The following is a 27588-nucleotide window of genomic DNA, read 5'->3' as shown; positions in this document are numbered from 1 at the left end:
ATTAACGCTTTTTGCTCTCGGATATTGATGTAATCAGTTTCCTGGAGGCACGAGGCGAAGACCCCGTGGCCATCCAGTGCCTCTCTGCAGTGCTGAAGAGGTAAAGAGTGCCGAGTGTACACAAGCATGTCATGAATCACCAACAGCCTGGCGGAGACGCTGCACTTCAAACAGGCTGAATTAAAGAGACAACAGGTACCGTGTGCTGCGCGTCGCTTTGGAAATCAGTGTCGAAACAGTGTTTTTTTGTCTTCCGTTTGAATACAGGTGGTAATCTGTAGAGGAATTAGAGTCATTTTATGTTGTAAAAATAGTGTTCATATTATGTAATGCATTCTTATTGTCGCACAACAAGACATTGATTGTGTTATCTATCATCAAATCGTCTGCGATGCCGTTTTTTGAGAAATCCATGTGATTGTAGAACAGCCTTTGTCCATTTTTTTTTTTTCTTTTTGCAGCAGCAAGCGGTGGCACTGCAATGACTAAGAGAGCCTTGTTTGTTGCTAGGTAACAAGAAGAATGAGTGTGGGCTCTTTCATAATCAAATTGATTTTTTTAAAGGGAGAGATTTCTAGCAGTCTGTAAAAAAGAAGCCTTTGGACGAGGATTCAGACTGACATTTATTTAATGAAGAAAGAATTTAAATCTTCAAAAATTTTGATACAGAATTTTTTTTTGGACTGCCTGTGTTTATTGACAGATATGTACAATACAGTCAGTTTGTTTTTTTGCGTGATGTGATATTCAAGTGTAGGGAGCACAGCGTGGGAGGCAGGAGGAACTTAATTATCTGACTGACTCAGATCTGTCGCAATATGGATAATAAACGCATTATATTGGTTCCTACCTGTATTTGCAGTTACAAATGATTGAACATTAGACTTTGGAAAAGGATTTCAGAATAATCTTACAGCAGAGTATATCAATTCCCCACATTTTACCTCTGCAAATTCTCCTGAACTCCATTTCTGAGGCTTTTTAGATAAAATGTATTCTGCTGCAGTGTACGTAAATGCTCAGCTCACGCCCTCCTTATCAGACATAAGGTCATTGCAACCTGCTATTGGAGAGCCGCCGCACAAGTCTGTCTCCCCCCGGCTGCTCAAGGCCGGTCCATTTACCCAGCCCTCAGAGAGCTTGACTGGTGCACAATAGCATCACAACAAAGAGCCTGATAGGATGAGGATCTGGCCGCCCCACAGAGAGGATGGAAAAAGACCTACAGATACTTGGAAAGACACCTTGGCCAGAGACCTTGAGAGGAAAAATGGCAGCTGCGAGGGATGATGGGAGATAATGAAGAGGTTTAGGGAAACATGCTGCTTAGCTTTACTTACCCCAGCCCAGACACAGAAAGCGCTTGCGGATGAGCCTGGTCCGGACCTTTCCCGTCACTGCCATGTAGGACTGCCAGGCCTCGGTGAGGACCCAGCAGAACGACGCCAGGAAGAAGAAGTGCAGGAAGGCTGTCGTCATGATGCAGACACCCTATTAATACAAGGGTCAGAAAGAGATGCATTCAGTGACTGACTGTGGGTTCAAACATTGCTTCACAGAAATGCAGCTAGAAAAGCATTACCTTTAAAACGCCATTAATTTCTTTAACGCATTAATACAACTTGCGATTTTTAGGTTGTAGCAGGCCCAGAATTAAAGCTAGAGTGAAGATACTGGCATTATATGAAACTAGAAAACCTAAAGAATCCATTGGTACTATGTCATACTAGCTTCTTGTGAAGGAGGCTCCAAACTTGGTGAAGGAAAAACTTGGTCAAGGTACCTCTGACCTCAAGATATGTGAATGAAAATGGGTTCTATGGGTACCTATGAGTCTCCCCTTTACAGACATGCCCACTTTATGATAATCACATGCTTTTTTTGGGCAAGTCATAGTCAAGTCAGCACACTGACACACTGACAGCTGTTGTTGCCTGTATGGCTTGAGTTTTGCTATGTTATGATTTTAGCATATTTTTTATGCTAAACGCAGTACCTGTGAGGGTTTCTGGACAATATTTGTCATTGTTTAGTGTTGTTAATTGATTTCCAATAATTCATATATACAAATATTTGCATTAAGCAAACATATTTGCCCACTCCCATGTTGATAAGAGTATTAAATACTTGACAAAACTCCCTTTAATGTACATTTTGAACAGATAAAAAAATGTGTGATTAATCAATATTAAATATTTTTTAATCAATTGACAACCCTAATAAAAATGTTGCTGCATAACAAAAACAAATGCACCAGATTCCACAAGTACAGATTCCTGCAAATCGATTCTATTGACATTTCTATATTTCCTTGAACTATTCTTGCAGCATCAACAGCATATGCATGTCTAGACCGTCCACTTAAGTACCGTCCCGTGCAGTGAATGAAACAAAGCAACAGAGGTGGCAATTGTAGTAAAGATCAAAGCCGGACTAGCTGACACATGGTGTAGCGTTCCTCTGCACTAACCCTCATTAGTATGCTGGGGATCCCACCTGGAGGCATGTGAGCCAAGGTCAACTGTTTTACACGGAGAGGAGGGGAGCAAAACACACAACGCTGCTTAAAACAATACAGAATGCACGTAGCCGATTGCATTCAGGCTCCACAATGTGGCAGTCAGCTTCATTAGCTTGTCCGTCTTTGTTCCCATGAGGAGGCATCTCCAAAATGCGATTGTTTAGAAGAGGATTAGAAAATAAAGAAGTATCCCGGAGAATCTTGTCATTGCACGCTGACATTTGTGAGTGAGAAGAGATTAAGCTTCTTTTTTTTCTCCACTTCAGATTGTTTGCAGTGTGAAGCGGTGGTAATCTGAGCGACGCCGCACAAAGAGGGAAAGATTGAAGTGTATCATCTCGTCCCAGGGCGTCCACACCATACTGTGAGATCTGCCATACGCTTTACATCCCCACCGAGAAAACCACACTAAATCCATCCATCCCCCGTAGTGTTCATGGGGTTCACACGAGACAGTAATCCTGCATTACCTCATGTGCGAGAAGTGGGGAATCCTGCTTACCTACAGCCACGAGGGATAGTAATTACGTAAACCTAAATATTGAAGTTCCTGTAGGGTGCATTCAGGTGCATTATGTATGTCGTAATGCCATATTTCAAATGTCTTTGATGCTTAAATGTGATCGGCAGGTTTTTAACGGCCAACTTTAAAGAGGACCTATTATGCTTATTTTCAGGTGCATAGTTGTATTTGGGGTTTCTACGAGAACATGTTTACATGCTTTAATGTTCAAAAAAAGCTTTACTTTTCAAGCAAACCAAACTCTTCAGACTCCGCTCCAGCTCCGCTCTAACTAGCTTTGTTTGATTGCGTGCTAAATTAGCCGCTAGGCAAAGTACGTTACTTGGTGACATCACTACGTTACGGAAGAAAAAGGCGGGACTTCAGGAGCAGTGTTTCTGTGGGGGAGAGCAACTCCCTTTGGTGTGGTCTTTGTAACTTTGCAGACCTTTTACGCACAAAAAACGATACAACACACTAAATGAAAGGGAAAAAGAAACATAAGCATAATAGGTCCGCTTTAAAGAACAGCTGTGTATTATTAATGAGTAGCTTATAAAATAGATTCACCCTGCTTATATTAATGGCATACATTAAATATATACTGTAGGTGGCAACAACATAATAAACAAGCAGCAATGCCACATTTCTAGTGCGCTAAACTTACTTATGACACGGCTGTGTTGAATACTCGATTCAATCACGGCGTTCTGCGGTCTGTAATTTCTCTCTAACAGACCGTTGCTATGTATAACAGACCGTTGCTATGGGCGCAGCTCTGATGTCAGATTCTGGTGGACCGTTTTTGTGTCAAATTTATTGATTTGAAGCGGGATAATGTACAGCTAGCAGGTCATTGTTGTGAAAGAAACCCCAGAAGGGGATTCTTGCTCGCTGTACATTATCCCTTACATTAAAACCAAAAAATCTCCACTTTCTCTAACACATGGCTAAAACACTATTTAACCACCTTGTTTATATTATAATATACTAAAATATGAGTCAGTTTTGGCAGATATTTACATTGTTATAAATGTTTAAATAAATGTCCCTTAGGTGACAGAAGCAGAATCACTTTAGAGCTGCTAATGTCGCAGAGATGAAAATATAAAAGCGACACATCAAATCAAAGCACGCGAAGCTCCCATGACACATTGCCACCTGGCCAATGTGGTAATTACAGGTGCGTACAGCTGCTTTTGTAGAAATCACACACACACACACACACACTCTGTGTGCTATAAATCTTTTGTTTAATAAGCTTTGAGTAAGAAATGGCATTTTCTGAGCTATTTCATAGCGACATACTGCCTACTTCTGGGATGTTCCATGTGGATTAATGAATTCAGTGACCTGTATGCCAGCACGCTGATGTGCTGTATGCGGTTAAATATGACAAATCAGTGATGAAAATCTTATATGGGAGCATTTTTACTGGATTTTTAAGTGAAGGGGACAAACATGTGGGTCTGCAGCCTCACTGCCTGTTCATCCAGAGCTAATTCTAGTGTTGCTGTTGCTCGTGCGCTGTCCAAGGTGCTGAAAATAGAGCCTGCCTTGTTTCCTGGAAACAGGTCATATGCAACCGTTATGTTTCACGGCTCATTCCTGGTGCCTACTGTATATACCATCCAGTCTCATTAGTCCCCAAATATAAAAAAAAACTGTGCATTTAAAAAGACAGAAAGGTATATTATGAGGACGTTATGATAGGATCGGACAGACATAGGCGATCATACAAAAAACAAGGTTGAAATGTAGAGTTCACACTGCCCTTTAGAAAGGCAAATGCCTGGAGATGTTGAGCACACTGTGTAAGTATCCATGGAAACAGAGGAGCTGAGGAAGGGACCACATTAAAACATAGCGGAGCTGATAGACATGAAGGTAAGAGTAGGGACTGATGGAGTATACTTCAAGTCCGTTCAATAACAGCAGTTTAAGGTCAGGGCAGGAAATTTTAAGAACTTCTGACTAAACTCGGACTGAAAGGTCCGGGCCGAGCCTCGACGCTATATATATTAAGAACCGAAAGCCTAATTGCCGTGAACTGTTGCACACTTTGCTTCATAATGCAATGACAGGCCACTGCAATGAAAAAAAAGGAGCAGTGATATATTATTGAGGCGAAACATTAAAAGGGATTTGCTTATAGCGAGGCTGAGAACCCCCTCTTTCATAATTGGATTGAACTAATGTTGACATGGTGATTAAATTATTTTCCTCAGAGCTCCAGGCATTTTTTATTTTGCCAATCCCAATTTCTTATTTAGTTATTTACATAATTTACAGATTCATTAATTGGTTGTATAAGAATACAGTATACTTTTTTGGTCCAGTTGGAGCACGATTTAACAATTAGCTTGTTGGTGGTGAAGCACATGAATTGCTCTGATAATATACAGTATATTCTGTGAAGCTTATTTAAAATGTTGCAGAAGAATCTGAACCAGACCTTACAACATTGAATCAGTGTGGGAGGAGGAGGCTGGTTGTTATTCTGATTGAAGCACCCTCCTTTTGAATCAAGCAACAAGTGCCCCGGTGCTTTATACAGTAGGCGCTTGGGCGGAGGACCAAACAACACAGTGTTGGTGGCAAAGTGTTGTTGAACTGAAGAGAAACACTGAACAAAATCATTGACTTTTGCTCCACTAGAGTCAGAAAATGGCTACTTCTGCCTACTTTATTTCAATATGTAACACTCTTAAGACTCAAAACAATGCTTAAAACGTCACCAGAGGATTCCTGTCATCATAAAGCTTCTGCCAAGCTAATGTTGATTTTGCATGTTTTGATTCATAGATCACTTAGTTACGAAGTCTAACGTTCGACTGGAAGGCAGGAATGAATTAAATCTCTCTTTGCTGCACCTCACTATAAGGGAGGTCAAGCTTTGTGTACTAAAAATATACTATCGCTCAAATGTGCGCACTGCGGGTACTGCTCGTGTAATATACAGTACATATATGCCCTTGAGCATGTTGCATATTTGACGTCTTGTATGAACATTTAGGGATAAAAAATGGTCAGCTCTTCATAATTATAACGATATTAATTTTTGACCAGATACCAGCTTTGATAAGCCATCTGTGCTGATACATGACGTACAAGGTGATAATTTCTAATCTTGTGACGCATCAGGAAAAGAAAATCAGATTAAAAGAAGAACTGTGTCCACTCCTTACCAGATGACTTTATGACATGTTGGTTGCAAGTTTTATATCATTTTATAAAGCTAACCATTGTCTGGTGATGTTTTGTTGACACACAATCGACCCTGGATACCCAAACTTCCACCTGCTTGTATAATACATTTCTACTCATTATAGGAGGAACTATTTTACAGGAAGTCTCCAAGGCTCCCTAATTCTACATTCCCCGACAAAACCAACGGTGTGTGCTTTCTCTTTGTCTTCTCTCTATAAACCGAGATGAACAACGACAGAGGACAAAGGAAAAAGGCACAGGCAAAGGTGACTCACTGACTTCCTGCTCCCAGAGGACACCTCCACACCAAAGAGATGATTTCTATTAGACGATGAGCAACTCTGAATCCACAAACAGTGGAGCCAATTATGTGCACTTCTTACAAGAGATGGAGGAAAAACAAGTGAGGCAGTGTCAGGCAGCATGGCAATTAAACCCACACAGGGGCTATGTTTTTCTCCTCTTGCCGGCCTACCACTCAAACATCGTGTGTCTGATCAAACACATGAAAATATTTCTCAAATATTATTACAACAGGAGAGACGCAGTCAAGACGGAACAAAGGGACGATAGTGATAAATTCATTGCCCTGGAAGTTTTAGCGCGGAGACCGACAAGACAAATGCAGCTTTCTAAACTTGACTGAACCAACAACAACAACGTGTTTTACTATTGTTGATGACGGGCCTCGTAGTGTAAACATTGGGTTCTTGAGGCAGTGAGAAAATACTAGGCAAAATACTGATTTAGCTATTTGAGAACCTAGAATTTAAGTTAATTCAATTTTAAATTGTTTTTATGTTTTGAAATAATCTAATCTATAAGCTCCAGGTTAAAAAAACAACAACAAAAACAACTTTATCAGTTATATGTGTATATATACAGAGGCAGCCTTTCATGTTGATATATTTTAAGCATTTAAACCTGCAGAATTGAATAATTAAACTTGCATTATTGATTTTTTTTGGCCACTTGGGTGTAGTGTAACAAGCTATAAACACAATACTGACATATTAAAAGTTGATATGGCGATATAGCAAACTGTTGCCAAATGACACATTAAGAGATGAAGAACTATATTAGCATTATTAGCCTCTCCTGAGGGAAATATCTGGCTCTTTAGCTGCGAAATGCTCCACAGTGTTCCACAGCTAGACAATAACTTAGCCTGTCTGTCATTTAAAGCTGGGTGGGTAGCAGATATATCAGAGCTTTTCAATGAAAACAGCTGCCTGCTGCTGCTGCTGCAAGAAACAAGGTCGATAAGAGCCGTGAGAGTCCAAAACAGTAACGTTGCAGGCTGTAAAACCAAAACAATGAGCTGAAAGATGCTAAAATGCTCAATAGAGCTGTTGAGTCTGGTGATATTTCACTGTTGGTTCATTCACTAAGAGCAACCATTTCACATTACATAGTCATTTGATCCATAGTTATAGTAATACAAATATTGATTTGTGCACCTTTAATGTTGAGTATAATAACAACATTACAAATAAATTAATCAGTGCTGCTTTAATTTGGCACCCAGTTTGTCGAGTCACTCCGAGAGACGCTGAAATGACTGAAATCTTCAGTATGTCAGTGGATTTTTTTTCTGAAAACCTCCTAATCTCTTTGCAGATTTCAGAGACAGATATCCTATTAGCAGCATGCCGAGTGAGTATCCCATGTTAAGTGGTGGTCCTCATAATCAAGACAGGAGATGAATGGAGCCCTGATTAAATCTGACAAGGCTTCAAATAAGCTCAGCTTTAAAAAGGCCCTGAAGCTTTGTGCATTCATACTGTAGTCTTGGGTACTACTGTGTGTGCCAGATATGTAAGGGCCAGCAAGGAAACAGATGAACTTATCACATGTGGATGCTGTTTCTTTGTTATTTTATGAGATTAAAACGGTCAGTTTCTGCTTAACGGTTATAGTAGGGACATTTTGTCCACATTTAATCTATAGTGTCACCAGGAACACGACGTTTTAGGTTTACTAAACACACCTTTTGGTTCATTCATTCATTATTCATGATTCAATTTTCATTGAACGTAGGAAAATGAATAGGGCGAAGCATTTTGATTTATGAGTATAGGGTACAATATGAGCCCCAACTGCTTGTAGGCCCATCTGCTCCCACAATAAGTCACATCTATAAGCACATATACTGTAGCTCCAGCAAAAAGCATTTCTAATGATGGAATACCCCCGACAGACATACTTTTTTTTGCAAGCATTTTAAAAGATTTTTGGCTCCGTTTTACATGAACTGTTGATCTCGACTAAAATCTATCACTTCTGCTACGTGGGAACGTCCATATATTAAAACACTGGCTTGTTAATGAGCCGAAAAAACGAAAGAGAATGGATTAATGAGGAGAGACACCGGGACATAATGAGAATGAAAAAACAGCGTGTTCCTTGCAAAAGGTAAAGGTACACTGAGAATATAGTTACACAATAAAAATGGATAATGTGTTATTCTGTAGCGCTGCCAAATGACTGAGGAGGGCATCTGTGTGGGCAGCTTGTAAATCCCAACTGCTGTTTGCCAAACAATCTTTTACATTAGCCACTTATGTACCGGCCAGTTATGGAGACGGAGACAGGAAGTGATGCATATTTATTGGAAGAAGTCCCTCTTTAACTACAGCAGTTGTCCTTTTGAATCCTGCTGACTCGATCGTCTCTTATTGACATCTGAACGAAAACTGTTTTATATGAGTCATTTCGGTAATGAACACTGCACAGCAAATCTAAGCAGGAGAGCAGCTTTCATCCCTCCAACCGACCCAACTTTAAAGCTGCGCCTCATCGTCGCCATTACAGGGGCGGCATCGCAATAAACCATTAGTCTTTGATTGACCGGTGTCTGCTTTGCTGCTCCTACGTCGTTGAATCTCGTTTCTTTTGTTCATCCTTTTAGTTTTCTTTATGGCATCGCACTTTTAATTGCAATTAAAGATCATCGCTGTCTCAATGCCAACATTGGCGATCGGGGGTTGTCTAAAGTTTACCAGAGGACAATACAACACTGGTGGTCCCGAGCCAACGCAAAAGTGGATCTACATCTCATAGAGGCATTAGAAACACTTAATTTTCCATTTGGATGAAATATGAGAAGCGTGTCGGCGCGAGGACCCAAAAGAAGATGAGTAATTTGCTTGGAAGAGGCTATAATGTAACTGTTATATTCTTGTTTTTGTACTCTCAATGACAAAGCCAACATCTGGTACACAAAAGGCATTTTGTAGATTCGACTTCTGATGAGCGAGACTTTAAATCAAATCGCAGGCTTTTCAAAATAAGAGTAAAGTTGATTAAAATGTCTCGAATTAAGTGGGAACAGGTGGATATGATGGACTCTTAAAATCATGAAGTGGAACCTTGTGATGTTCTGCGTGATAAACTGTACCATACAGCGTAAAAATATCTCAACAAAACGCTCACAGAGTATACTGAGCTCTATTCAGCCTACAAGGCCACAGTGAAGAGCCACATGGATCCTTCCACTGCACCATTATCCTGACTTATATTCTTTGATATATACAGTAAATCAACCGCTGGATCTTTGTAAAAAAATGTGCTGAATGAATCCTTAAACGACACTCACCGCATTGTGCGTCTGCGTTTGTCCAACGAGGATCAATATGTTGGAGCAGATTATAGATAAGCAGAAGTTGAGCAGGATGATGGATCGTTCAGAGCGAATATATCTGAAGACAAAAAAAAAGCAAATCAGTGCATCAGATGATGAAACAAGCAAGATGTTACATAAATGCACAAACTGAAATGATTCATCACGTCACGTGGTTCGAAGCTTATGCTCGTAAAGCGTTGCGGTTACCTCCATAGCACGCCGTAGATCACTGCCAACGTGATCAAGGAGAGGCAGGACAGACCACAGCCAACTATCAATGTCACAGATGGGACCCCTGAGTACTCCATGGTCTGTGGAGGAGACAGAGCAAGACGGACCAGTCAGTGGGAGGTTGGATGCGGTTCACGCAGGACAGTAAATCTTTATTGTTGCCCAGAGAGGGAACCAATCAAAACAACCACCGCTCGATCTGAATAGTCCACGGTGGGCTCCTTAATACGCTGTGAGGTTTGAAAGTGCAATGCGTGGGCTTGAAGGCTGTTTGGATGCGAGTCCTTTCATCTATCTGTGGCTGGATGGACATTATATGATACAAATAATGAAGGCTGAAGAAGCAGAGCATCACAAATATTGTTTGTTTTTCCAGTCACATTTGAAATTGTGCGAGCTGGGCCAATCACAGGCCTGCAATTTGGAGCTATAGCTTTATATACACACACACAGTATGTGCTTTCATACATTACATAGTCATGCAGTAGTGAACCATTACCACAAAAACTGCACTTTTACGTCTATACATGAATGTTTGTCATTCTGCTGTTGAATGCTTCAGGCCTGATAAAAGGGAAAAAGGCAAACTAAGTGCTATAATGCAGAGGGCCACAGTGTAAATACTCTCTGTTTCAATGTTAATTACTTTATCATCTCAATAAATGAATTACAGACTTCTTCTTTCTCCTTTTAATTTCAGCACATGAGCTCAAAAGATGGTTTTAAAAAAAAAAAAAAAAAAAAACTCATTCACAGAATCTATCAGATTTTCTGATGTCAGAAAAAAACAACAGAAAAACATGTCAAATCTGACAACTTTTGATCTCCCAAAATGTGCATTTTTGAAACTGATGAGAAATGGGAGACACACACCAAAGCATCAGCATGCACACGCCCTCCCGCGAGCACGCGCACGCACACACACACACACACACACACACACACAGAGTTATCCAAAAATCTTATGTGCAAAACTACAAACATCATCAGCCCACACACACACACACACACAATCCCCACCTTATACCCATGAATTACTACTTAACAGGATTAGCACAGCAAAAGATTAAATTTCCTATTCACACACACACACACACACACAGACACACAGGCATCTCCTTTACATTGGCCTATAAAACCCACACTGAATAACAAATCAATAGCCCTACTTACTATTTCTCTTGGTTGCTGAGCCAAAATGGCGAAGGTAGATACACGATCACATAAGCATTTAGTATGGGATGCATCTGTGAGCACCGTTTTACATCCCTTTTTGGACCAGGCTCCCCAAGAATCGTTCCTGCAACAAGAAGAAGAAGAAAAAGGCAATTAAGGAGGTTTTTCTTTTTTTTTAATTCCAGCGGTGGCACGACTTCACACAGCTGATCGCCATCTCTTCGGCTTTTTTTTCTCATTTCATTATTTATTTAAAATCGAGAGCTATGGATCCGACTGTTATATAAATATATATATGTTAAAAAAAAAAAAAAAAAAGGCGAGCAGACGCATCTCTTGTGTGTCTATATAGGAGCAGCTGGAGCAGATAGAGAGGCAGGCAGAGAGACGAAGAGGAGGAGGAGGAGGAGGAGGATGCACGGAGCTGTCCAAGCAGACCGGTAGCTGATTGATTCAGCATACGCAGATAAATAAGATTTGTGCTCTGAAAACACCATTATTCACCCTCTTTTGCAATGCTAACAAGATAAGAGCGCTCATATTTACCTGCATGTTTGTAATTCCTCTTTTATCCAAACGCGTTTTTTTTTTCCTCCTCCTCCTCCTCCTCCTCTTCCTCTCTCAATGTTTCCCTTTTTTCGGTTGATTTCCCCCCCCTCCACCTCCACCACCACCACCACCACCACCTTTAACTGTTTTAATTAGCAGCTTGTTTAGATGCTTCCTTAGGGGGATTTTTCCACCAGCCAGTATCAGATTGATACTCTGTTCCTCTCCTCTCTTGCTGGCGCGAGAGGAGGGAGGTTGGTACAATGGGGAGAAGAAGAAGAAGAAGAGAAGCGCACGCTGTCGCAGGATGTGTTTATTCGGCTGTAGGTCTGGAGATAAAACGGGCATATAAGATGCTTTGGGATTATTCCTGAAAATCATTTTTTTTTTTTGACACTAAAGTCGTTTTTAAGCGCTTTTTGCAAAAATAAAAAAACACTGCAGAAGCAATACCACCCCGCGGAAGCAGCGCGAATGGTTGCAGCCAGTCTCCACTTCACACCGCTAGTAGGTGAAATGAAAAGGAGCGCTTCTTTCTTCCATTTGTCATGATTTTTGCCCTCCCTCCACACTCATATTCAAAGGAAAAAAAAAAATCACCCACATTGATTACATGTGAAAAGTTACACTAAACATGACTAGGTTTTTTTTCTTCATATTAAGATTCGTGTCACAAACACCTGTTGTCTCCTCTTCCTCACTCTCTACCTACCTACTGCATCCTTCATGATAAAAGCTGCACGATTCACATGAGATATGAGGATTCATAGCACTGATTCAGAACAATACAGAGCAGACTATAGCTTGCTGATTTGTGTGCCAAAGTGTGGCCTCTGCTGTGTGAGGCAATCCTGCTTTGTCATTTGATCAATATGAGGCTGCAATATTTATTATTCCTGGAAGGGGACTGTGCATGGAGAACCTTTGCAAATTTCCAAACAGCAGTTTTGAGCTGTCTGTACACAGTAATGTAACAATAAATATTAAAAAAAACTTCATCTCTTCTCTTCTTAACTCACCTGTTTGGTGCAAACTACTGATGCATGTTTTACCCCGCAGACTGCACACAGAAAGCCAGTCAATTCAGTATTCCAGCACACTCACATAGCCATTTCATATACTGTATACATACAGTACTGTATATTATAGGGCTGTCAATCCATTCAAATATTTAATTGGGATTAATCGCATGATTGTCCATAAATAAACAGGAACAGCAAATTAATCACATTTTTTATCTGTTCAAAATGTACCTTAAAGGGACTATTTGTAACTTTCAGAAATGCTTCTTAACAGCGACACCTGTGGCCATTAAGTCAACGAAAGTCAGCGTCTGGCTCGCGCTTTGCTCGCTCTAAATAGACATGAACGAGCATCGCTCAAAACAGTGAGGCGACACACGTCAGCTAAAACCACAATATCACTCTATATTTCACCTGCTTGGCGGTCATGTTAGCTGACCAGACGAAGGTCTCTCCATGAATCACTGCTGATCCTAGTGTTGGCTTGGGGCTCCGCAGCGAGTAACGGAGATTTGTCAAGTATTTAATACTCTTATCAACATGGGAGTGGGTAAATATGCTTGCTTTATGCAAATGTATGTACATATTTATTATTGGAAATCAATTAACAACATAAAACAAGGACAAATGTCCAGAAACCCTCACAGGTACTGTATTTAGCATACACAAAAATGCTCAAATCATAACATGGCAAACTGCAGCCCAACAGGCAACAACAACTGTCAGTGTGTCAGTGTGCTGACTTGACTATGACTTGACCAAAACTGCATGTGATTATGATAAAGTGGGCATGTCTGTAAAGGGGAGACACGTGGGTACCCATTTTCACTTCAGGTCAGAAGTCAAGGGAACCTTTGAAAATGGCCATGACAGTTTTTTAGCGTAAGTTTGGAGCGTTACTTAGACTCCTTCATGACAAGCTAGTATGATATGGTTGGTACCAATGGATTCCTTTGGTTTTCTAGTTTCATATGATGCCAGTATCTTCTAGCTTTAAAACTGAGCCCAACCTCCCTGAGCTTCAACCTCCGAAAGATAGATAGCCTTATGCGTTAAAGAAATTAGTGGCGTTAAAACATGCTATTATCACGTTACTTTGACAGCCCTAAAATATATAAATATATATATTTATATATACAGTATATATATGTATATATGTATATATATATATATATACATATATATATACAAACACACACACACATACGTATCAGAATACGTAGCTATGAGTTACCTAAAAGCAAAGAATGTTGTAAAGGTGATATGTAAAGCGTATATTCTCTGTATCTCACTGCAGCTGCATCAAGTCTTCAGGGTCTATAGTAGAAAATGAGTATGAATTATAGTGAAATTTTCAAGGATTTCTTCAATGGCTTCATAAAGGGAGGTTCAAACACTGATGTTTCATGGTGATGAATAAAAGATGGGGTCAGGCCCTTGGACAAGTCCTCATGAGTATCTTTATTGTACTATTGAGCAGTACTGAATAATACGAATAAAACAGTGACTCTGGGAACCTCTTCTATTGATTTCATAGACAGTAGCATTAGCCATGTTCTAAAGCACTGTGTACTTGAACATTTCTTTAACCTTGATGCCAAATGAGTGCATGATGTATAGACAGAAAAACATTACGCCTGACAGGCAGTAACCTGGGTGGCTAAAAGCTAGGCACCTGTGGGTGCAATAAAAACCCCAGTTTAGCACCAGAATAGGAGCCATCCCCTGAGAACTGGGGAAAACAGTTAATATAACGCTTTACACTGGTGACCTCCAATCACTGACAAAAACATGCTGCTGCCGGCATCCCAAAGCACTTTTAAAGGCTAAAGGACTTGTTGGACTTCATTTTGTAACTACAGCTGCCCCAGAGGCAGAAAATTGTGCAAAAGTAGAAAGCGTTGTTTGCTGCAGCTTTTCATCAGCAGAGGTGGCTGACCATCTGTGAGCTTCCAGTTTTAAAACAAACATTAACGTTGGTCCCTGCCAGCCTGAACAATTGCCTTAGACTGTGTATGCGCCCAATGAGAAGTTACAGAGTGGTGAGTTCTTCAAAAGTGTAGCTACTGGGGAGGTTGTTCTGTAACCTGACCTACCAGATGGTTTGTTACACAGAACCATCTGAGAAGCCGTTTTTGGCAACTGTTTGGAAAAGGGCAAGTATTTTCAAAAAAATAATTGGCAGGTGATTGGATGAACCATCTGTCAATCAAACTCTTGCTGAATCCAGTCAGGAGAAGAGCGAAAACATTGATTTCAGTGCCGTCAAAGAGTATAGACACACAGAGACGAAACTCCTTTGTTTTCTTGACAACAGTCGCCATTTTTGACTGAATGCCCTTATCATAATTATAATATTTGTATTGTTCAACACAGGCCATTTCAGTAGAACATGACAATAGAATAGAATTAATTTTGTTTTACTTTTGTATGGCACTTTGTAAGCGGACATTTTACTGGCGTCCGGTAGTCACTTTCAGTCCAACATGGCGAAAGTGTAGCTTTGCTGTTTGATGCTGATGTTGCAATGGAACGAACAATTGGCTTTCACTTCTTGGCAATATACGTTCTTTGCTGCCCTTCTCTGCTCTTCTTTCAATGAAGAAATACTCTCCATTTCTGATATAACTGATGCTACTGCAGCATCTACGCTAACCTCTTCAGGAGACGCCAGAACGAACAGTCGCCATTCCATGTCACCTCAAACACCTAAGCCACGCCTGTAGCTGCTAGTACGTCCTCACAGGATGCTGATTGGTCCGTGGTCTAGCTTGCCAGACACAAACTCATTACTTGAAGCCTGACAAGATGGATTTTTCTTGTGATATGCGATCCCGTGATTCTCACGTGATCTTGTGACATCGCGTGAATCCAGCTGCCGTGCAAGGTACGTTGTTCTGCGTATAGTCATACACATTTTCATGCGGCTCGGGCTAAAAAAAAGTACATCTTTTAATAGTAGTGCAGGGTTTTCATTGTTTGAGGTCATTCCTGTGGGACAGAGAGACGGGCCGTGATGAAGTTGACCAACAAACATCACACCCTTCACACAGCTGCCCACCTGAGATCACCCTTTGCTGCTGTTGCACTCTAAAAAAAAAACGATTGTCACATTCAGAAGCAAACCCACTCTCCTTGTGATGAGATTGATAGCACGTGTGATGCCTCTACTTCTCGATAACTTTTTGGATGAATCAACTGTTCCCCCCCCCGGTGAGGATTCAATCCTCGACGTGATCTGTTCCTAACTTTCTGACTTGCTAGATGTTTGCTTCTCCTTTGTGCCAGTGAGAGGGGCTGACAGGAGAACATCCCTGACTGGGGACTTATGTACGCCATGTTTGATGTGTTGTCTGACCTTATTTGGGGGTTAGGTGGCCTCCGAATATAAAAAACGTCCCCTAGAGAAAGTGTCAGTGGTGATGTTAACCACAGTGAGACTGATGACATGACAGTCATCACACACCCTTGGTTGACCACTTTCTATTCAATGCAGTGATGTATTGACAACTTTGCATTAAAACTTCCAGGACTGAAATTTGTGACAGATTTTGATCGTGCTCCAATTTTAAAAATATCTAGGTGTCAAGATCGCAAGATAAGTGACAGCAGAGTGACTTAAAAAGTCGACAAAGTTTTAGACACATTCAGTATTTGAACCCTCGTGTCTCGCTGAAACAGAGAGATAGACAGTTGTTCAAAACTCCAATTAGGTTTGTCTTCCTTGCTGAACTTTGACAGATCGTGTTCCTCCAGCCACAGAGATCTTATTACTAAACCCATAACTTATCCACACTTCCAAGCAGTGCACTTAAGAGTCAAAGAGTGAAGCTCCGCAACCTCATCATTGTCCAGCTAAACAAGCCGGTGCAGCCGTATAAACTAAATGATCTGACTATTCTTATACACGTCAGTCACTTTTGCATATGAAACCGGTTTGTATTTCTTCAGGAATGTGGGATAACCATCCAAAAAGTTCTTTAGATTCATGGCATGCACACATCAGGTTAGCCAGCCGCTGGGCTGAGGGCTTAAAGAGTGCCTTAGGCATTTTTATAAAGTCTTGAAAGACCAGCAGACAATGACAGAAGAGGCAGAAGAGGGTTGGGACAACGCTGGGCAATTCATATCATTCCATGTAATAACTAAATGAAGAGAAAAGAAAAACGGGTGCATATTGTTTCATGTAGCAAGAAAAATCGGACGAAACCAGTGGGCTACCTCTGGGTCTGAAAAGTGAAGCCAATCCAGAAGTGCCTTAAACTTGCATTCTTTCTAATAGCCTGCAGGGGGCGACTCCTCTGGTTGCAAAAAGAAATCTAATTGTATAGAAGTCTATGAGAAAATGACCCTACTTCTCACTTGATTTATTACCTCAGTAAACATTGTAAACATGAGTTTATGGTCTCAATGGCTAGTTTCAAGTCTTCTTCAATACAGCATGATGATCATTTAGTAAATTATGGTCCCATTTAGAGTCAAATAGACCATAAAACAGGGTATGCTTTAGGGCGTGGCTACCTTGTGATTGACAGGTCGCTACCACGGCGATGTCCGGTCTGGTTGTTGTCCATGTTTTCGTCTTACAACTTTAACCCTTTCACAGTGTGTTTGTAGTTCATGAAGTTAAACATTTTGATCGCCTAAAAATGTCTTATTCAGCGTTTGGTTGTACTTAGCTCCACCCATTTGTTTCACTTCTGGTTGCAAAAAACAAAGATGGCGAAGGTCAAAAACCAAGATGGCAACGCCCAAAATGCTGAACTCGAGGCTTCAAAACGTCTGTCCACAAACCAATGGGTGACGTCCCAGTGACTACTTCCACTTCTTATATATAGTCTATGGACAAAACCCTCAAAAGGAGGTAGACAAGCAAGAAGAAGCTGCAGTTTGGATTTGTTAGTGAGGGCATGAATGGCTCCTGAGGTGCAGACAAAGTGAAGGTGTTGTGCACCGGCTAGCTAGTAGGTCCATTATGCCTATTATCACTGCAATTAGTTGAACTTCAATGCAGCCATAACTGTGTCTGTCCAGATCAGTTTGTATTGCACAACTTGCATTTGCTGTCACATAAAAGGTGTAATGTGTAGGATTTAGCAACATCTAGCGGTGAGGTTGCTGATTGAAACCTCTCCCATGCGCCAAGCGTGTAGGAGAGCTACGGTGGCTGACTTGAAAACGTGAACGGAGCTAGTTGTAAGAGTAGCGTAGGTCATTTATGGAATAGCAGAGCCAGAGAGTGTGTGTGTAGGTGGGAAGTGAGTGGTGAAGCAAGAGAGAGAGAGAGAGGCGGTGAATGTGTGTGAGCGAACAAATGAGCTAGTGGAGCAGAAGAGATATTCTAGCTTTGAGAATATCAAGTGAATGTACAGTGGAAGTTATGTCTTTTTATGTAGTGCTTGCTGCTCCATGTAAAGCTTGTTGTGATTGTTTGTCTTTACTACTTGCTACTCTTGTTCTCTTGTTGTTTTGCCTGATACTGTTTGTCTGGTCCTGTCCGTTGATTGTGTGCCTGTCTGCATTTCTTCTATGTAATGCTTGTCATGTATGCCAGTGCTGTCTGTTTAGCATTTGATATTCCTTTTTACCGCCTACCCCCTTCCCTCAAGAAGCTTTGCCTTTTGCCAGGGCGCCACTGTAAATAAGAAGTTGTTCTTAATTGACTTGACTGGTTAAATAAAGGTTAAATAAAATCGTTTTTTTTAATATTTCTTGTTGTTTCTGTTATTTTTGAATAAACAAATGGTTTCTTTTCCGTAGCTCCTAGTGCTGTCTACCGTTACTTGCCATTGTTTATAGCCGGACATAACAAATTGTGCGCTTGTGAGATTCTGATTCCTAGGTGTTTTGGTTGTGTGCATTTAATCACTTTCCTCTTTGTGTTTGAACACTTCCAGGTGCTGTTGATTGTAGGGGTTTCCCAGGCAGTGTGAGTGGAGCGACCAATCAGTGGCTGGCTGCTACCTAGAAGGCGGGTTCTTTTGGGATTCCCTGATGTATTTGCATACTCTGGTTTGAGCCTCTTTTGGTGTGATTGCAGGTTGGAGAAAACACCAGGGTGAGCTGAGTGTCTTTGTTTGTGGAGGGCAGAGTGTGGCGGGAGTCTGACCAAAGGAAGGTAAGTGTTGACAGGTTGGTGTGTAATTGTTTTGGAGTTAAAATTATGTTCCCCTGTTAGGCATAGCAGCATTGCTCCTTTGAGTTTTGCTGGTTTGTTTTTTTGTAGTGTTGGGGTGAAAGCGTTTTGAGCTTAATTGTCTCAGGAGCATGTCCGTGGCTGTGGGGTGGTCGCTACCCCATACCAATGATCTGTAGTGCATAGTTAGTTAGTTTAGTATTTGGTTTGTCAGATCATGGGGACGCTCCTGTGTGTAAAATGGCTACTGTTGAGGGTTTTTTTGAGACTCCATCAGACTTGTTTTTAGATGACTGCACAAAAAAGCAGTTGTTAAAAATGGCAGACCACTATACAGCACAGTCGCACAGCAGTTCGTGAAATAGTCACGAAATTGAATGTCTTGATTTGTGTACGTAGACACAAATTTCCCAATTAATTCCTATTTAATCCACTTATTTGTGAACCAGGAAATATAAAGAGCATAGAGAGGAGGTCGCGGTGGATGGGTGGGTCAAAAAACACCGGACTTTCGTTTGTGTCCTGTGTGAAACCAGAAGTTAACATTGATTTATTTGTCACTTCCAGTGGTATTTTCACCGAAACCATGATCTCTTCCTAAACCTAACTAAGTAATTTTATTTATGAAAAGACTGGAGCAGAAATTAACACGTGCGTCACGTCTGCCGCGAGACTGTGTTGTACTATAAGATTGAAATCAGTGACAAGAGGCTCATGGAGACAGTTGAGTCCATTTTAAAGGCTAACTTGTATGAGATGAATGTGTTACCGGGTACAGCGGGAGGTACTGTTGAGGGCGCTACTGGGCGTTTTTTCCGAATGTTTTGAATTGTTTTGTTGTGGTTTCTGTGGGTCTTTATTAATATTATATTCCATTTCTGCCAGTAGATCCTCTTAACAGTTACACACTGTTCCTTTAATGCTGAGGTATTTAACCCAATGTGATAAGTGAATTATTGTTGCAACTACTGTATGTGTTAATTTAAAGCTAAAAATGGTGACAACATGTGAATCCTATACTCTCACATGTATGAATCAAGCCCACGAGGTTTAAAGTAATGCAATATATAAATACAACAAACAGAATGGAGTCAGTCAGAACAGACAATGACACTGCTATACTTGTACTGCCTCAGGGTGCACATGTGCTTTTACCCCAACTCACATCCTGTGTTCTCACCCACACAAACACAGCTAAACCTCCTGCCGTCCACTAATGCATGGTTTGTGTCCATCACAAGTCCTCGCTGGAGCGAAGCTTAGAATTACTGTAAACATCGCCCACGTTGTTGCTTCTTCTGCCTCCCGACATCCTTTCACAGTGTACAGAGGTCATCGCAGCAGTGGACAACCAGAGGTCCCGAGCAAAAACCAGAAGCAGTTTCATTTCATTATAAACGAAATCCACCAGAAACAAAGAATTCAATGCTCTCACCGTTATCGCCTTCCCCATCTGCAGCGTCCACAGTTTCCATTCAAAACCGACCTAAAAACAAGTCTTCCCACATGGGTCCCTGCAGGACTAAATCTGATCAAGTGCGAGTCTGTGGAGTAAATGTGTCTATTTGAGGATCTATGATGTGAAAAACTTTTGACAACTGCTGATCTCAGATAGGAAAATGTCAAAAGAAGCTTGACGTCAAAGAAGGAAGCCATTAGAGAGCGTTTTCAGACGATTTAGAAAGCTTGAACCTAAAATCGAATGCAACTTTAACTGAAAGAGAAAGCTGGAGACGTGACTTTTGAGCGCTAAATATATATCACCAGCTGCAGGTGCTTTTACTGTTTACACAACTTGTTGAATTTCTTAAGTAGCTCTAAACTAAAGTAGACAAAACCTGTTGATGGTAGATTCTGATTTCGGTCCAACAGTCGGTGAGAGGCTGTAGAAGCCTGATTTCTTTTGTCTGTTAATAAGCATCAGTAAAGCAAAGCTGGAATATAAATGTGTGTGTGCATATATACAGTGTATTTAACTAGCTAGAGACAGGGTCAAATAGCGGCATTAACACATATCAGGGCAGCAACAATATGTACAACAAAATACATCAGTGCATTAACAGGGCAGCATGTTGGTCATGTGTTTATTATTTAATTGAAGCGACTGCAGTTATCAGCCTGTACAGAAAACCCAGTGTGAATATTATATTCTTTGCAAGATGGTCAATATGGAATTTAAAATTTAGACTGTTGTCCATCCAAATTCCCAAGTACTTGTAATTGTCAATAGACAATTAGAGTAGAATAGAGACACCATCAAGAGTATTAATAGAAAGGGTTGGAACTTGTGTTCGCTCAGGGGAGAAAATCATAGTTTTAGAATTTTCTGGTACTATATTATAAAAATGTATAAGAACCCAGGTGATGGAGAACCAAATCTTGCAGTAAAGGCTTTCTCTTCTTGGTTGCCAGTGTTTGGTGTGGCCTGTTTGGCTCAAATCCAGGATCTCCAGATGTTTGTAGAACCTGAACAGCTGCTTTTCACACCTTAACACATAAATTATTAATTGTGCTTTTGGTTCCACAGGAGGTGGAGCGTTCTTGGTAAAGTCATGGTATAAACTGTATAGCGCTAAGTAATTTGAGATACAACTATTGAGGTAATTCCTTAATAAAAGCTGAATTACAGCATTTTACTACTCATCGGTGTAGGTAACTATATTTTGTTGTGGAATTAGCAGGTTTTTCTACTATCATAACCAATAGTTTATTTTTCATTGACCATTCATTTAATATTATTAGTTTAAAACATATTGCAACTAAATCCACCAACAAACTACAAGGCCTTGTGTTATTACAACATGTCAACAGTTTTTTTCCACATCCTTTAGGCTGTTCTTATTTAGTATATGACCTTGTATGTTTTTCAGAGTAAATCACCTAAATTGACTCGAGTAGTCTTTAAAAGAAGGAAACATTTCATCTTGTGGTCTCAGCACATCTTTTCCCGCTGCAGTTAAAGCCAAATGTACCACACATGTTTGGCCATAAAGATTACAATCTGTTTACTGCACCGTAAAAAGAAAAGAAGATTTAATACTTACAATATTATCGTTGTAGTATTATTTATTACCTTTAGAGTGCTTTAGAGAGGAAGCCAAAAAAGATGAAAAAGGGGAATCAGATCTTAAAAACAGGTGTAATAAATACGGCAGTCAGTAAAGAGGCTGTGATTTAAAGAGAGGTCAAGATGTTGTTAATTCTGATGTGGCGAGTTATTTCAGGATCTAAAAGCCTTTAATGATGAAGGTTGCCCGCTTCAGTTTAAGGTTTGGCCTCAATAAGACTTTGGTGGATAATCTGAGCGGGGGATGCAAAAAAACATCTGCGATTAAAACGTCAGAAAGACACTCATACGGCTTTCCATGCACTCCTTGCGCTTTACAAGGATTCAGAGGATTTTAAAAGCATCTAATTGCAGGGGAACGCCAAAAGGCTCGTAATGAGCTTGTAATGTCATTCTGTAATTTTCTTTTTCTGCAAGTTTAGTGGCAGTTTGGAACAACTAAGGGGCTAGAATTCATGCAAGCGGTTACGATGATGCTTAAAATGAGATTAATTTATCTTCTTAAACCAGTTAAAGAAAGATGAGTTCTCAGCTTAGACAGGCTGGGAAGTAATCTGATTTTAAAAACTCATGCTGGATCTCAAAGATAACGCACATTAGTGTAAGATAAAGAATCCCCCCCAAATATATTTATTTTTTAACACCACAGGGAAGTTGACTGATCTAAAACCACTGGGTTGCATTTCACATTATTCCCTTGGCACAGTGGTGGGATATTGGCAATTTCAGGCTTGTTTGATGGCTGAAAATATTGACATTTCAAAGAGTAATAAAAGTGTATGCATCTGACCTGTTTACACTCGGTGCCGTGGAGCTGCAGATTTGAAGAGTAAATGAAAAAAAAAAAAAAAAAGATATTGGCTCTCTGGATGCCCCAATGTTTTATTTCTCACATGGAGAGTTGCATATGAGCATGTTTATTCATATCTGCGTTTTATTCTTTACTCCTTTTAAGATAATCGCTGTCAGGAGCAGTGGATTATCCTACCGGTCCTCTGGGTTACAAAACAAGTCATAACATGACAATCCCAGGAAGCATGTGTCATTAAATGTGGTCCAGGACTTCGCCTCATGTGACAGGTGAGTCATTTATTATTATTCTACTTGCAAAGAACTAAATGAAGATTGCTTGGGAACTAATTATGTTGTCAAGACTTATTTCAGTATTTAAAATGATACAGAAAAACATCTGTTGTATTGATTGTTATATTCATCGTCACATTAAGTATCATCTTCTTAATATTGCTAATTATCGGTGGTGGAAGTTTTACTCAGATACTTTACTTATGGAAAAGTATAAATGCCACAGTTTGAAAATACTGCATTACAAGTAGAAGTCCTGCATTCAAATATATATTATTGAATTATTATGACTGATGCATAACTTACAGATAGCGTTTTAATGTTAGAGTTGGAATTCAATCGAATACCTCAAAAGTACCTCAATCTTGTGTTTAAACCTGCAGTAGGCAGAGAGTTTTTGGCATCATTGGGCAAAAATTCCATAATAACTTTTTAGCATATTGTAATTCAAGTGTTTTGAGAGAAAACTAGACTTCTGCACCTCCTCATGGCTCTGTTTTCAGGCTTTAAAAAAATCTAGACCGTGACGGTAGACTGGGGCCAATCACAGGTCATTTCAGAGAGAGAGAGCGTTCCTATTGGCTGTGCTCTGGCTGGTGGGCGGTGCTTGGTATTTCCTCAACTGATCTCAACATTGCTGCCAGATCACAAACTTTCTCATTTTACAGCTAAACAGTACACTACAAGATGTTTCTGAAAACATTTGAGGTGAGAAATAGACATTACAGTAACAGAAAATTGATTCATATTTGATCAGCGCTGCCTAATTTGATCGTCTGATCGGAGTTTGTGAGTGATTGACAGCTGCTCAGAGACGGCAAGGCTCCAGCTCGGCTCTGATTGGTTGTTCTCCTTCAGTCTGTGAAATCTTGCAGATGCCATTAGGAGCACCGGAGGACACAGAGGCACATGATTCTTTTCAGATTACCTGTTTCGTGCACTACTGTCAGGATATAGTGACCGTTTTATAAAATAACTAATACTAAATAACTATCCTATTTGCTCCAATTCTACACACTGCAGCTTTAAGTACAGTACATAAGTCACTTTCCACCACTGCAAATTATCAATCCGAGTATCAGGATATTTTATACAATTATGTGGATCTTCTAGTCTCAAAAAAATGTAAATGTATTTTTTTAAATCAAACAAACTACTCAGAGCTGGTGAGAAAGAATTGCCTAATTATATCATTGTTTTTTCTGAATCGTTTTACTGGCCTGCTTCCCCTTAAATGGATGGATTTTAATATATCAAATTACTCTCATTAAACCAGTGCATTGATTCAGTAGAAAACATCCCAAATAAAAAGCATGAGAAACTCTAGCCGTTTCTTTTATAGCTCTCTTTTGCTACAAAAAGAACAATACATTTATCTAGTTTTGCATGTTATTAAGATTTAACAGCACCTTATTAAAATTGCTCTCATTCGTTTCGCTCTGCATAGCAAAACATGTGGCCCCAAAGTAAATGAAGAATGCATGTACTCTATCACAATATCAAGCTCCAGCTTTGTAGCGATGAACAGCATGTTCTCTTCACAGCTGCTTCCATAAACAGACAAATCACAAGAGTTTTTCCTCGTGTTGTCACATGAGGATACCGGCGCCTCAGGCTTCCACCCCTGTGGTGAAAGCAAAGCAGCACAGACTCAGGTGTGGCAGCTTTCTCACTGTAGCTGTCTCCAGTGTTCAGCTTGGCGTTCACACGTTCTGTATCCGGACCTCAGCAAGTCCGAGGACACAGTTCTCCACTTGTGAACAACATTTTCATCCCGTTAATGGCTACGGCGAGCACTCTCTTTTGGTTTGGACCAACATGGCTGACAGATGGCGTATTGCCCCCTCAATGAGTCCTGAGAGTGGCTGCTATTGTGTTGTAGGGCGAGCCAACTGTTTGAAATGAACATGATAATCATACCGTGGAGTCATTCGGCGGTGCTCTGATTAAAATGACTTAGTGCAGATACGGTAACGAAAAAAATAAAAAATACAGAAATGAAACACTTGGGTTTGTGAAAGTCAGAGAAAGAGAATAGAGCAGATTTGTCCCAGTTGGATCTTTGCTGTTCAAAAATAGACCAGTTGCCCTCAAATAGCATGATAGAGGACAGACTATGCACAGTTCACATGCTATTTCACAGTCAAAATAACAACTTCGTATAAGCTGTTGCCTGAGCTGGTTCACCCACAGCTGCTGGTTCCCATGAATAAAGCAAAAACTGATGTCCAAAATATAACTTCAAATACACACTTAATAGTTAGTATGTACAGTATATAGGGCTGATGTTGTAACATGCTATGTGCTATCTTTCATTCTGTTTCTGAAAAATATTAGATATACAAATCAGGTCAGCCATCGGTGTCAGTCCTGGTTGATTTGTTGACACCTGTGGTCACAATTTTGAAAAAACATAAAATTGCGATTATTTTGACTGATATTGCAATATGATTTGCGATATTAGATTGGATGATAATTTTTACATCATTATTCTCGTTTTCATTTAAAAAGATATTTCAATGATAATGGATTTTTTTGCGGGGATCTGCACCAAACAAAGATGTTTTGTGGAAGTCTGTAGAATATGATGTGTAGGCCAGGACATCTCTGCAGCACCACAATATTTAATCATTTTTTTAGATTATTTTTTGGGGCTTTTATTGCCTATATTAGTGCAGCTGGAGAATGACAGGAAAGGCGGGAGAGAGAGGGGATTACACGCAGCAAAGGGCCACGGTTTGAAATGGAACCCGGGCCGCTGCCAAGGACTCAGCCTACATGGGGCACACGCTCTACCAGGTAGAGGTCACCCCGCATTATTTAATTTTAAATGGTATTTTGACACACATTTAACCTGCCTTTAACCAGCATTTAACAAATACTGTGATTTGAAAATTGCACAAGGCCATATTACGATTTCGATAGAATTTCGATTAATTGTTCAGCCCTATTCAAAAGACACAAATATATATCGACCACTGGGGGAAGCAAACCTTGAGCAGTTACTGCACTTTATCAGAAATGCAACAGAAGAAGAACAACCAGTGTGTCAGTTTACAGCACACCCAAACAAACCACTGGCTGAGAGGACTCCCCACATTCAATAATGCCATCCCGACACCAAATGATTTCTTCCACATGACAGCATATGAAATGCATCGCTTCCTATGTGAATCCCTAGTGCATGGGTATGTGATTTGAATCCCGCATGGGAAAAGTGGACTCTTCCAGTAGCAAGTAAAAAGAGAGAATGCAAATACATTGAATAGCCATAAATAGTATTAAAAACAGGGTTTGCTATAATGAAAATGTGAAGGCTTAGAACTGTTAATAATTAAACAGCTATTAGCTTCTGTTCCCTTTTTTCTCATGTAATTAGTAAACAGTGGCCTCTCAGCTAAATAAGTGAACAGACCTCACTGCAAAGTAGCAAGAAAAGTTGACTTTCTGTGAGTGGAAATGCTCCAACAACTTTGTTTTTATCAAGTGACACTGTGACAAGACCGCTGCTGTCAAATGTTAACAGCAGTTCAGATACGAAAACCATTCCAGTGCAAACACGGTGACATCAAATCCACTTAAACGGCATCACAACACCAAACTCAGGCCAAAGAATCGCAACTTGACTGAGTGTACATACACTGTAAGAGTCAACAGAAGTTTCAGAAAAGTATAGGTGTGTAAAAGGGTGTGGACAGAATAATGACAACACATGACAGTATACTGTAGCTTTATAACTTTCTTAGGAATGCTTTTTCGTAGCAAAGTTTTGTTGTGATTGTGTCAGGTCTCATCATTGGTCTGTGCCGTTGTCGTTTGGTGTTTCCTTTTGCTAATGCAGCTGTGTTTGCATATGTCCTCATGATTTTTGAGAGTTTTCCCCCTCGCTATGTTATATAATGCTGCAGTATTTGTGGCGCTGACTCTCCAGCACTTCAGGCGTTGACTATCCGGCCTGTTTGTATCTCTGGAAGTTGCCTTATAAAATTAGTATTTTCCCTAGTCTGTTGAAGCCCACACATAGTGCTAATTGGTTTTAACTTTAATATTATGTATAGTGCAACTCACTTGCACAAATATTGTCCATAACTGTGATTTACAGGAGTGGACTTATGAGTCACGAGTGACTCATGGGGTTTCTCATTCGAGTCTTGACGAAATCGTGACGGTATATGCTGGACACAGGGACACTGCAATTTGTAGAACCTCACCAACACTGACTCCGACACCGAAGACACTGAAAAACTTCAACATATGTCAACGCCTTGTTTCCACATAGATCTGTGTACGTATGCAAGTCAACCTGCGGTTCATTCAATCACCCAAAGCCATGGGAAACTCTGTGACCTCCGATGTGTTCGTGAAACTCTGCTTTACGTTTTTTTGGGGTAATTTGCCTAAAAAAACTGAACTTTTGCCGCAGATTGCGGACGAACCATATGCACTGTGTGCCCCTGCATGTGCCA

General features: G+C 40.3%; 1 protein-coding gene and 1 long non-coding RNA gene across 14 annotated transcripts in view; one reads left to right on the top strand and one right to left on the bottom strand.

Moving 5' to 3' along the window:
* adgrb3 (adhesion G protein-coupled receptor B3) overlaps positions 1-27588 on the bottom strand; it is a 138306-nt gene that overhangs the window by 10508 nt on the left and 100210 nt on the right. For all 12 annotated transcript variants that reach the window (XM_037782948.1, XM_037782949.1, XM_037782945.1 and 9 more), the window contains 4 exons: positions 11263-11389; positions 10066-10169; positions 9832-9934; positions 1341-1491 (listed from right to left, as the gene is read on the bottom strand). In XM_037782948.1, the coding sequence (XP_037638876.1) occupies positions 1341-1491; positions 9832-9934; positions 10066-10169; positions 11263-11389 (485 nt within the window). The remainder of the gene's footprint in view (positions 1-1340; positions 1492-9831; positions 9935-10065; positions 10170-11262; positions 11390-27588) is intronic.
* LOC119495984 overlaps positions 18095-27588 on the top strand; it is a 38970-nt gene continuing 29476 nt past the window's right edge. The window contains exons 1-2 of one of the 2 annotated variants that reach the window (XR_005208606.1): positions 18095-18954; positions 22995-23119. This is a non-coding gene — a long non-coding RNA (uncharacterized LOC119495984). Of the gene's footprint in view, positions 18955-21343; positions 23120-27588 lie in introns of those variants that run through there. The other variant, XR_005208605.1, reaches the window with a different exon arrangement.

This window comes from Sebastes umbrosus, chromosome 10 (genome assembly GCF_015220745.1).
Source record: "Sebastes umbrosus isolate fSebUmb1 chromosome 10, fSebUmb1.pri, whole genome shotgun sequence".
In the NCBI taxonomy this organism is placed as follows: domain Eukaryota; kingdom Metazoa; phylum Chordata; class Actinopteri; order Perciformes; family Sebastidae; genus Sebastes; species Sebastes umbrosus.
Note: the sequence above shows the minus strand (reverse complement) of the source record. Positions and strands in the feature narration are given on the sequence as shown.